This window comes from Anser anser (genome assembly GCF_964211835.1).
Source record: "Anser anser genome assembly, chromosome: 3".
Taxonomy (NCBI): Eukaryota; Metazoa; Chordata; class Aves; order Anseriformes; family Anatidae; genus Anser; species Anser anser.
Genome location: NC_139722.1, coordinates 80,195,132 through 80,207,496, shown reverse-complemented (window position 1 = coordinate 80,207,496; position 12,365 = coordinate 80,195,132). Strand labels below are relative to the sequence as shown.

The following is a 12,365-nucleotide window of genomic DNA, read 5'->3' as shown; positions in this document are numbered from 1 at the left end:
GTGGTAAATCAGTCATTCCTGATGAAAGAATTCTTTTAGTTTCAAGCTCTACAGAGTAGAGTGGGTGCTTATCCATTCCTTAAAGATAATCATCTTTGTTAGGAAATAGTGAATAATTTATTTTTCTTAAGCAATTCCTTCCTATTAAAAAAAAAAAAAAAGCCAAACCAGAGCTATTATACTCAAACTGCAAAAGGGGAGTCATAGCCAGTATTTAATTAATCAGGTAAAATTTCCTCCAAAATAAATTTTCAGAGAATGTGCTAATACCTCACTTACTCCAAATTCACGACCTGGACATTTTCTTCAAAGTAAACCAATGCAACATACCAAATTCACAAGGACAATGCAGCTGAGGTTTATAATCTCAGAAATGACATCCAGGAGCAAGAGGTTACCTTTTTTCAGAACCAAGCTAACAAATTAACCTAACTATCATTAGTCAAATCACCTGCTCAATAGTTAATTTTAAAAAGCAAGAATATTTAATTCAAATTTCTTTTGCATTTAGATTATTTTCTTCCAGTAAATAGAAGATAACTTGCTGTATTTTTTATATTTCAAGCTAATCAGGAAAATACACAGCCTCTGAATACATGAAAGTATTTACATAGTTGACATATTTTTCCTGATTGTAACACATATACTTGTCAATTATGTACTTCCTTGTTACTTTAGTTTTTGTGATCCATATCAAGTTGCATTTGTTGTGCTTGTTCTAGGATATTTTATGCACAAAAGTACCACTTTGAAATCAAAGATAAGTTAGAAAAGTTTTAAATAAATGTATAGACATACACGCTAAAAAAAATAAATTAAATCAAAACACATTCTACCTTTAAAGGTGACTCACTAACCAAACTGAAGTATAAGCGTGTAGGCTGATGTCAAAACCAATACTGTAAGAGCTAGCTATCACTAAAATACATATCTTAAACTCCTCTTCAGTTATGGCCCCTCATCTATTTCAGTTAGTAGATCCAACTCTTTTACAACTAGTTTTATTCAAAGGTGTAAAGATGGAAAAAGCAGCAAAGCTGGATTCCATTATAAAATCACCTTTGATGAAATTTACTATTGAAAAGAATCAGATGAATAAACTCAAGACAAAAGAATTTTTCCCTGTTCCTTTGAAGATGTCTACACTATGAAAAATTAGTCCAAGAATCCAACAAACTCTGGTTATAGACACTTTGTCAAGTGTAGTCACTGAGTTCCCTGAGAAACTCATCACTTCAAATGAAACCCCTTTAATACCATTTCTATGAGAGATTTTAATAAGCTACATTCCATAAAGGTCTTGGACTTCGGTTGTCAGTTTCATCTCAGAATTAAAGCAATTTATTTTAAAGAACATTTGAAAGAGTCTTGTTGTTTTAAAACAATTTTTTTTTTTTGCTAAGCTCAACCTCTTTCAAAACAAATTAGAAAAAAAAAGAAAATTTTTGAGCCCACTTCTTTATTTTTCTAAATACAAAACTTGACAGAAAAAAATATATCAAGTATTTGTTAAATCCTTGCGGCTTCTTCAGTAGCTGAGGAACAGCCTCTCATGACTGTGCGTTTCCAAGAACTCTAATCTTCTTTAATAGCAAAGGCAAAATGTGTAATTTAAAATAAGTACTTTGCAAGCTTGGCAGCACTCTTTCTCTTGGGAAGAGAAAATGGAAGGGAAAACCTGCTCTTTTGTCTCAATTAGTGTAGATTCAGCAACAAGTTAAAAATGATAACTTTTCCATTTAATATGATACATTAGGAGAAAAGAAATACAATTAGTTTCAGGAAGAACAACAACATCTAATCCTAGTAGAAAAGAAAGAGAGAAAACAACCCAAACATATAGAACCAAAATACACCCAGTTCCAGGAGTTACTTTGTCCCATAACAAACCACAGAAATGAAGCAGTTACTCCTGCATTTTTCAGAGGGAGGGCCAGCTTATCAGCTCCAAGTTAATAGCACACCTGCCAAAACACAGATTTTAGTAGCTATGAAGAGAACAAAGCATGATTATATAGCCAACACTGGCATGTCTAGGATTGATTTAACTGGAGCTATGACCCCACACAAAAAAGGTTAAACCTGGCAGGAAGAATGCTTATGTGCTGACAATATACAATATTTTTTATATATACACTTACATGTAAATTTGTTTCATATATAAACCCATGACTTTCAGAGGCACTAAGTGGGTCAAAATTTATAAAACCACTTACTGGCAGCTGCTGATGTAGAGTAAAGCTCTGGTAACATGGTGAAGCAAGGTAAAAATGGTGAAATTAGTTTTAAATAGTCAAACCAGGCATGTAAATTTATGACACCAGTTATTAGTTTGGTACTGCTACCATAGACAGATAAGTCCTTTGGTCTTCAATATATTTTTATATACATTTGTATTGACTTCAATGCCATAATTTTACCTCTAACAAGAAAAAAAAAAAGCTTAAAAACAAATCACTGTACTTTTTATAAGCATTACTAGTGAAGACCACTGAAATGAGGTTCAATGTTTCAAATTTAAACAGATCATCAGAAATAAAAAATCAAGGGCAAAAGTAATCCATGCTGCAAATACTCCTTGCAAACATTTATTCTACAAGGCCACAGAACTTGAAACACTGAAGCATGTTTAGAAGAAAGTTTATGCTTACTGATAAGAAAAATAAAAGGCTGCAAACAAAAAGCCATTATCTTCTAAGGTCAAAGAAACCACAAAGTAGCATTCAACATCCAAGTACAGTTCAATGATGTGTTACTTCTCCATTCTTTTGAGTTTGCAGAACATGACTACGAACTTATAATATTTAGTCAGAGGGTCCAAACACACGCACTGTGCTTGCAGTCCCAAAAAGCGGTGGGGAGTTCCACAACTGGAGCTGAAAACTCAATTAGCTCTCACATTTTTCTAATGCTGGCTAACACTATCAATGCCCAAATCTCAGTTATATTTTTGTGTTATGTTTATTTAATACAATACCTCATCACACAAACTTTACAGTCAGCATGCAAATTTCTCAGTGTTTAGGGGAATGAACAAAATTGTATGAATATTTTAACAGCATATGGGAGCTATTATTTAGCTGCCTGTTTTTCTACTGGTTTCTACAGAAATGAGTTGCTTGCTCAGTGCCATTTTCAGAGACAAGTAGATAGGTATGTGACCACATCCTAGGGCACCTGCCTTAAAAAAAAAAAAAAACAGCCATGTAATGCTTCAAGTCCTTTTTAATATACCGGTATTTATTACAAATACTGTTATCCAAAGTCCTGCATCTCGAAATACAATGCCACCCCCAAAAGAGTCATTTCAGAGAAAATGGTCAGAAAGTCTGCAAGATGCAGACTAGAATGCGACTGCCCATGCTGGGCAACAAGAGGTCTCCGGAAACCTTGGCCCAAATGCGCCTCTTGCAGAAGCCTCCCAGGGAGGAGTCCAACAGGGAGCAAGAGGAGAAAGACTTCCAAACAGCTGTAAAACAGCTCATTTGGTGTCTTACAACAGGAGACAGAAAGAAGACGGAGAGGAGAAAGACATGAGAGATGTGAGATTCAGAATGAAATCAAAATAAAATTTTTTATTAACTCTACTACCCATTGAAGGTGCAGAATCTTAACACCAAATAAGAGAAAGAAACAGTTTTTTTATTTTATTTTTAAATGCCAAAACACATCCTTCAGTTGGAAGTTAACCTCTATGACATTTTAGCACTAGCTATTTCTACTGTAGATGGTGAAAGCCACAGCAACCAGCTATTTAAAATTGTTCTTTCTTGAATTCGAGTATCACTTTCTGAACACAAAAGATAGAAGGTATTTACATGCAGCAAGTCAATGTATCAAGTGAAAATATAACAGGCATAACGAAAACATTTCTTTTGATACACTGTGTCTCAAGGCTACTAAGCGTTTGCTGCTCCCACAGAATCCAGCAGGCCGTCAGGGTCTCTAAAAATAGAGAAAATAAAATCCCTATCTACAATAGTCAGAGCACACCGAATACTGGGAGCAAGGTTTTATGAAACAAAGCAGAATGCTTTCAAGTGATATAACGATACAGAAGAGAAAAACATACTTGAATTCAATGACATGCTAACTTTTATAGTTCATAACCTTCAAAAGAGATGCTGTTTTCCAAGCTGATGAAATCCGGCAATCCTACAGTTTGCATGAGGGTATTTTTTAAGAATACTAATCAGACAAGATTGCTAAAACCAGAGCTCCTTCCTGCTCCACATATCCAGGATGCATGACCAGTTTTTCTGTTGCAATGCAGCAGCATTATCTTCACAGCGCAGCACAAGGCAGGGCTACTTAAACTCACGCAGATGGGCTAGGAAGCTGGTATACCTGGAACAGTTTCTAAGCTTTATGTAATTTAAGTAATTAAGAACAGTAGCATTTAATTACCATGACTTCCTATATGAACACAGCACTGAACACTAAGGCAGAAGAATTTTAAACTGCTAACAAATAAGTGGCTCACGAAACATCTACGTAAGTATCTATGTACGGAGCATCTTCCTAACCAGAGGACGATCCACCACGTAGCCTAGGAACAGCGGTCCATTACCTGTGGGCTAAGGGTCTTCTTTAAGCCAGCCTTCCTGAAGAAAGATCCGTCGGTCCTTCCCCTGTGCCCCAGTAACATTTGGCCCCACTATTTTATCTGTCAGATAAAATACTGAAAGCACAGCCATGTTCTTGGAGCCATCAGGTTCCTTTGGGTTTCATGGAAGTCGGCCATCTTATGGAAGAGGAAGGTCCGTCAAGTCCGCCAGAGAAATGCTCTTTCCTCTCCAGACCCTAGAGATGCCAGCCAGTATTGCCAGCTGAGTGGGTAGCAAGGCTGCACGAGGTGTTTTCAAACTGATGACAGCAGACGCAGGCTGCTACAGGAGGCAGCAGGAAGCCCCTAGTACTCTGCGACAGCTATGGCTAGCCCAGTAGGGACACTGCAAACATCCCCAGGAGCAGAAGAGCAAAACTACCATGAGTGAGGGCATCACAGGGAGGTGAGGGAGATGCAGGGCACATGCCCACAGAAAAAAACAAAAACACCTTTTTTTTTTTAATGTAATATATCAGGTGAGCAGGAATTGGCTCATGGCTTCAGACAAAACAAAACCAAGTTTTGCTGCCATTAGAAGACATCTTGGGACTTTATTTCCAGACACAGAAAGTTAGGTTGAAGCTCGAATCTGCAGAAAAGAGTCCTCTTCTCCCTCAAAACTACCAGAACGAACTGTAATAATTTCATTTTGATTTTTCTTCGTAACTGTTCCTCAGAAAACACTGCATATTCAAGCACTCTAATGTATAAGCAATCCTTACAGTTTTACTTGTGACAAGTCCTCCCTCTTCAAAACAGAGCCAGGAGACAAATTATGCACCCCAGTGATTTCAGAATAAAATTGATTAAGATACCAAATAGAAATTTGATGTAAAACTTTTCATCCCCTCACCCAACAGCTAGCATAACGTTGCTGGGTAAAGAAGTTAGAGGGAAAGTAGATGTTGCAGATTCTTGAAAACATCTCCATCTTCTTTTAAGGGAGTTTTAGCAGCATGATGCGAGCAATTCCGCTGCAAATAACTTATAACAAAGAACCAGAGGTTATTTGTCCTTGCTTTTCCTCAAATTCCAGTACACCTTCACTCATCAAATTTATTCCATGAGATTAGTTTGAAGAATGCTACATTAAAGTGGATTGTCCAGTTGCAGTTTCACTATTCTGTTGTATGCTTGATTCCTTCAGATTTCAAGTATTGCTTTCATTAGCACTGTCACGTCCACAGCTTTATTCAACAATCCTTGCAAATCAAGCTGTTCTTGACGATATCTAAAAGCAATACAAACTCAGCACACTCAGAGAAGGGAGGACTACAGTGGACCCTAGGACACTGGAAGAACTAGTGGAAGTCACAGCAAACCAAACCCTGCTTGCATATCCATCTATAACAAACGAATACAGAGGACTTATCAGTATTATGCTAGTACACTGAATCTGCACCTAATCAACTTTGTGCTTTACCTTGTACTCACGGATGTAACCACGCCATAAGCAAGATATTCTGAACTTTTTGTAATGGTTTCTGCAAGTACACAAAGCTGCCGCACTAGAGATAAAGCACATTTTTTTTTAGGCAGAAGTACTGCACAATCTGAAATCAATCTTCAAACCACAAACCTCTGCTTTCTCTACACTAGACTTCAGAAGGTGAAGCCTAGCACATTTTACCTGAACATATTAGTAGCTTTATTCAGACTCCAAGAAAAGCATCAGAAGAGGTGGCAGCGAGCCCCTAAACAACCCCAGTTAACTGAAGCCTCGTGATTAATGGGGTGTCCTTGTCTAGAAGAAGGCAATTCGGTTCCCCCAGACAAAAAGTTTTCCTTTAAAAGTCAAACCCGTTGAGAAGTGCAACTCCCCTCCAAAAAAAATCCCTCATAGGTTACTATTAGTCCAGTCTTACAGATGAATGTTTTTTATTTTCAGTAAAGCAACTTCTTCATGATCAACTGGCATGCTTTATCGAGACTATACTTGTACCTAGGAGATACAGTTGAGAACGTTCAAGCTTTTTGTATTTTTCACAGCTTAAAATATCTGCATTTCATTCAAATTATTCTTTATTCAGAATTACTTGACTATCAATGCTGATTTGGAAAATCTCAAATTTTCCTTAATTTTTTTTTCTTCAGATTTTAGGTAGGTAAAGTCCACAGTCTTCATCCTAATTTTAGATCATCTTCTTAACCTATAAAGTATATCTAAGAACATAAGAACTGCTTGTTAGGAAGATAATCTCAAAATAGACTATGTTCGTTTCCAGAGAAACTTCTTACTTTGTCACCTGCACAAGTTTTTATAAAGCACCCACAGCTAATTTGCAAATCGCCATTAATGGCCATGTCTATGCTTACTATATTTAATTTCATCAGACCTACTTAAAAGCTGAGTGCTCTTTACACCTTTGTTTTGTCTACTTCTGAATAACCACTAAGTAAGGACTCCAGAATTAAAGAAACTCTGATAGCAACAAAAGCCAAGAGTTACCCCTTACTCCCTTGTTCAGCCCTCATAAGCGTTTAGTTTTTCTTCCAAATATTGAAAACATTTGCATACGTATTCGTGTATTGCTTTGGCAGAAACAAAAGCCTTTTCCCACCTCCTAAAAGGAGCCTAAAGAAACCTGTGCATACAAACCTAGTTGGGTGCTAATGTCTAAAAAAATAATAATAATAAAAACCTACTGTTCTTATTACTACTATTCAGTTTGTGGCACCTTCTCTAAACTCTCATGTCAGTTTGGTGTCAGTGAAACAGCACTACATATGCTGTCCTACAGACCCCAACTCCAGGGGAGGGATGGGAGAGAAACCACATGCTTGCCTTCGTCTATTGCCTGACACTCACAAGTCCATGCATATATCCTTTCTGGATCAAATACGCTGATGGAAGGGGCTAGAAAAGACAGTTCTTATTTGTTAGGGAAAGAGTTTGGTGAGCATCCTGTAGCATGCCATGTTAAGGCAAGTCATTCTTCCAATTTCTTGTCTAAAGGAGAAAAATCCCTTCTCAGTGAAAATCGGCAAGCTACCACGAAACGGACAGTTTGGCATACTACCTGGCATTGCCTAGTGGAGAGCACTGAACCCCACGGCTAGCAGTCCACGGAAAGCAGCAATGAGCAGCCAGATCCTGTGGCAGAGCCCTGCCTGTGGCTACAGCCACTGCTAAGCCGCTGCCATCCATGTCACCCCTGCAGCTTTCTACTCCCAGCGCGTAAGGCTGGAGAAGGCGACAGTAACAGAATGAAGGAAAATCCTGGATGGACAAGGAACGTAACAGTATACACTGTCAGGATTTGCAGTCATTTTAAATTCATTTAAAATTGTTGAACTTAATGAATACAGTATCACTAGCATGCTACTGACTTCCAATGTTATCTTTTAGTTGGATGATCAAGGCTGTCTTCAAGCTTCACCAAGATAAAGAAACGTGGGTGAGAAAACTAAGTGGCTAAAGTTAATTGCATGCGCAACAGTGGTTAATAATGAAAGAAGTGAATAAGCGCATATACTGAGGTTGTAATTAAAAGCACATTTTTAAAATGCTCTGCCGTTATCTACACGCACAGAGATGATAATGGTAATCAGTTCATAGCAGTCACCAACTCAGCTCTAAGCGCTATGCTAAACCACAGGGTTATGAATTCATTTCAGATATGGACTTTGCCACCGCCAAATTAGGAGGGTAGCGTATAGCAACCCATTCTGTTCAAGGAAAGGCTCACATACTAAAGGTGAAGCAGCTCAGTCTGAACAGAGCAGCAAACTAGGAGGACACAAGCTGCCTGCTGTCAGCTGCACATGATTTAAGGCGTTGGTCATGACGTCTGCCAGGTCCTAAAGCAACGTTCCAGGAGTTCATCATCTTGCACTACAAACAGAACCACAAATACAGCTGAGCTAGGTCCTTTCTTTATCAAACAAATAGTGAAAGTACTCTTGGGAACAGTCCCATGACTGAGCCTTGTCTTAACAACCCATGCATGATGACCTTCAAGGCATACTGCAAAAGCCTTTTAAACAAAGTGCTTCAAACTTGAATGAAGCTTTTTTCATTTCGACTTAACTACTTAAGGATATCCAACTGGAAAAAAAAAAAAGTAACACTGCTGCACATTTGGGCTGTTCAGAACAAAAAGGAAAGGCTGCAGAGACTGCTTCAGCCATTTCCGTAGAGACTATGATTTCTACTTTCTGGTCACTACTTTGAAACAACTGTAATTGCAAGTCATAAGCACCTCTATCCCAGCGAACCAGTGCTCAAGCACAACTGTCTTAGATGCTGCTGTCTCAGCTCCAGCAGCTGGATGAAGGATTCACTAGGCATGAACCGAGTAACTCCCTCACTCTTTCAGGTGCTCTTGTCCATGCCAGAGGCTGAAAGCCAACCTGGCAACCACACAAAAGTTTCTACTGTTTTTAAGCTACTGTCTTTTCTGCGTCAACGCTCCCTATGCAGGTGAGTTTTATCAAAGCTAGAAACACAGAACGTAAAACAAAAACACGTGTAAATGTTCACAAGCGATAACTTTGCGAAACCTGCCTTCGGAAGTTATAGTAAGCCAAGGTCTTGTGAAAGCAGAAGTACCGAACGTGTGCGAGCGAGCAAAGGAGTCTTGTGAATCTGCAGCCGTGACTGTGCAAAGATTTCATCCCGCTTCCCTTCCGAGCGAGCTCCCGCCCGAGAGGCCAGGACTTTGCTCCGCGTGTTTTTCCAGCGAGCCCTTCTTCTCCCCAACCTACCCAGCTGGGTTTGGGGCCAGCTTTTGGGACAGCACCTGGCCGAGCCCACCAGGCTGTGACACCTCTCTGGGAGAAGTGGGATGGGGGGACAGCGCCCAGGCCAGCTTGGTGGGTAAGCGACTGCAGCGCCATGCCCGGAGGCCCGTGGCCATCCCGCAGCGGGACTCACCGTTGCTGGACTTGAGGTCTCGGTGCAGGATGGGGACGATGGCCTGGTCGTGCAGGTAAAGCATGCCGCGGGCGATCTGCACCGCCCAGTTGACCAGGACGTGCGGGGGGATGCGAGCAGCCCCGGGCCCCGCCGAGGAGGAAGAGGAGGACGAGGAAGAAGAGGAGGAAGCGGCGGCGGCGGCGAGGGCCCTGTTGAGGGACCCTCCGCGGGCGAACTCCATGACGAGGCAGAGGTTGGGCTCCCGCAGGCACACCCCGTGCAGGGCGATGATGTTGGGGTGCCTCAGCATGGCGAAGAGCTGGGCCTCCCGCCGCACGCTCTCCGCCGTGGCCGTGATGTCCTCGTCGGGGTCCCGGCGCGCCGCCTTCACGGCCACCTCGCGGCCCCGCCAGGTGGCCCGGTACACCTTGCCGAAGCCCCCGACGCCGATCACCTCCCGCAGCTGCAGGTGCTCGAAGTCGATCTCGGGCGGGCTGCCCCCCGCCGCCGCCGCCTCCTCCCCTCCTTCTCCGCCGCCGCCCGGCCGGCGGCTCACGTAGTTGGCGGGGAAGATGCCGAGGCGCTGCCGGATCTTCCCCGCCCACCACCCGTCGTCGCCGGACACGGCCGCGTCCTGCGACAGCACCTCCACCACGTCCCCCCGCCGCAGGCTCAGCTCGTCCTCGCCGCTCGCCTCGTAGTCGTACAGCGCCGTCCACAGCGGGGCCGCCGCCGCCGCCTCCGAGACCGGGACCGGCTCCTCGCCGCCGCCGCTCCCCGGCGCGGCCATGGCAGCGAGCTCAGCCCCCGCCGCCCGCGGGGCGCCCGCCCGGCCGCATCCCCACCTGCCGCCGCCGCGGACGGAGGGAGGGAGGGGAGGGGCGGGGCCAGCACGGGGAGGGGCGGGGCCCGGCCGCCGCCGCCGCCGCCCGGGAGCGCGCAAGCGCCGAGCGGAGAGGGCGGGAGGAGCGGCGCCGCTGCGCTCCCCGCGCTGCCGCCGCTGATTGGCCGGCGGGAGGCACGTGGGGGGGGGGGGGGTGCGGAGCGGAGGGTCCGGTGGCTGCGGGGGCTGGGGGCGCGCGCGCGGCTGAGGCGGCGGTTAGCGGCCCCAACGGTCGGGAGGGGGAGCCCGGCCCCGCTCGCCGGGCCCCCGTCAGGTGTTTGCCTGCTCCTCCGTCGTGTGCGGTGTGCGGTGCTCGGGGCTTCGGCAGAATTAAGCCCGAGGTGGTTCTGAGGAAACCCCGCTTCCCTAACTCCGCTGCGGGCGGACGGGCGGCTCGCACGCAGCGAGCTTCCTCCTCCAGCCGCGTTCAGCGCGCGCCCTGTGAGGCCTGACAGGGCCTCGGCGCCGCGGGGGCCAGCTGCTTCTCTAGGAAAAGCCTAGAAACAGCACCTTCTCCACTCTTGCTGTTTCTGGGTCCAGGTTTTTCCAGGTCCCAGCTGGAAAAAATCATTTTCTAAGCACCAATAGCTGTTTTGTTGGAAGCTCGAAGGAAGTGTGTGGGCTCGGGGACGTATTGTCTTCTCACCGACGCTGTGGGAAGGGCGTTTCAAAGTTCACCAAGATTTGTTTTCGTCTCAGGAGCCGATCGCTTTGTCCCATCGAGCCCGAGGTTCTGGATGCAGCTGCCGCCAAGGGATGGTTTCCAGAGGTGGAAACCGAGGTGGCTAAAAGAGGCCCGGGGAAGGTGCCAAACCACATCGCCAGGTAGAATTAGCAGACATGATGAATGCTGCTCGCGTTTTCACACAAAAACCCGCACCCCGAGTAGTGCACATAAACACAAAATTTGCAACTGGATATCCCACGACTGAGGTTCCAAAATAGTCATGCAAAATTAAAATTACACGAAGTTAATAAATTCCTTTTTATCCCACAGCCTAAGCCATGTCTGCAGCTCTCCACAAAAGGCGAAAATTAGACAGTGACTTACCGAACTGTGCTAACCAAAAAGAAAGAATGCAGAACCAGCGTGTCTATCGAGTCTTTTCCCATTTCCTTTAATATAAGAGAATGCCTTGCAGCTATTCAGAGATAATTGCAAGCCTTCTCCTTATCTGCATATTTGCCTTATTATAAAAGCCATAAAGTATGTTGTAATACAAGCGTTCTGCCACACAAATTCCACCTTGAACTTTATCTGTTATCCGAAGGAATCTGCAGGAACTAATTAACTGTGGAATGTTTTGGGTCAGACGAGGTATTGGTTGCAGCACAGCGAAAAGCTTAAATATTTATTTAGAGCTATTATTCCAAAATTTGCTCCCCAAAGTACCATTTTGCACGAGCAATTGCTACGCTCGGGTCATTCTGTGTTCGGGTCATGCTTGTTTCTGCAGCACCGAGCACTCCAGGATCTCGGTATGTAACTGCTGGCCCTAGGTGTTCTAATAATGGAAATAATTTTACAGAGGACAACGGGAGGCTCCTGTAACCTTTCCCATGGCACCACCTAGTGGAGTTGTCGTTCAGAAGAAGGGAATGCAGGCTGCTGAAGGTGAAGGTCGCTACTCAGTTCTCTCGAGGAGTCTGCGGTCACGTTTTTCATCCTCGTCACTCCACTGCAGCTGCGGTGCCGTACAGCTGCGCTACGGCCAGGACACGTGCCCTGGGCTGGAAATGACAGCGCCCTTCGTACCCGCAAGTACCAATACACCAGAAAATGCTTGGTGGCAACGTTAGTGAACATTAGATGAAGGAGAGTGGCAGGATTTGAGGACAAATCGCCCTAATAAGACACTAATGTTGCATCAACTCCAATGAAGCCCTCGCCACCTGGGACTTCCACATAACACCCGACATGAGTCAGCTGTCTCAAAAAAGAGGAAAGTTTTGAAGAAGCTTTTCAGTTCCGCCTTTCTTTACCCATCTCTGCTTTTCGGAGGTGTGCACGCAAA

The 12,365-nt window shown here is 44.1% G+C and overlaps 2 protein-coding genes across 6 annotated transcripts in view; one reads left to right on the top strand and one right to left on the bottom strand.

Moving 5' to 3' along the window:
• The window catches only part of MAP3K21 (mitogen-activated protein kinase kinase kinase 21), a 43,592-nt gene extending 33,232 nt beyond the window's left edge, over positions 1-10,360 (bottom strand). Inside the window, exon 1 of one of the 3 annotated variants that reach the window (XM_083828455.1) lies at positions 9,486-10,360. In XM_083828455.1, coding sequence (XP_083684581.1) covers positions 9,486-10,257 — 772 coding nt within the window. In that variant the 5' untranslated portion in view covers positions 10,258-10,360. The remainder of the gene's footprint in view (positions 1-9,485) is intronic. The other 2 variants (XM_083828454.1, XM_083828456.1) reach the window with 2 other exon arrangements.
• Positions 10,361-10,537: 177 nt separating this feature from the next.
• PCNX2 (pecanex 2) overlaps positions 10,538-12,365 on the top strand; it is a 165,623-nt gene continuing 163,795 nt past the window's right edge. Inside the window, exons 1-2 of one of the 3 annotated variants that reach the window (XM_083828450.1) lie at positions 10,538-11,175; positions 11,880-12,352. The gene's annotated coding sequence lies outside the window, so the exon portion shown is untranslated. Of the gene's footprint in view, positions 12,353-12,365 lie in introns of all 3 variants that reach the window. The other 2 variants (XM_083828451.1, XM_083828452.1) reach the window with 2 other exon arrangements.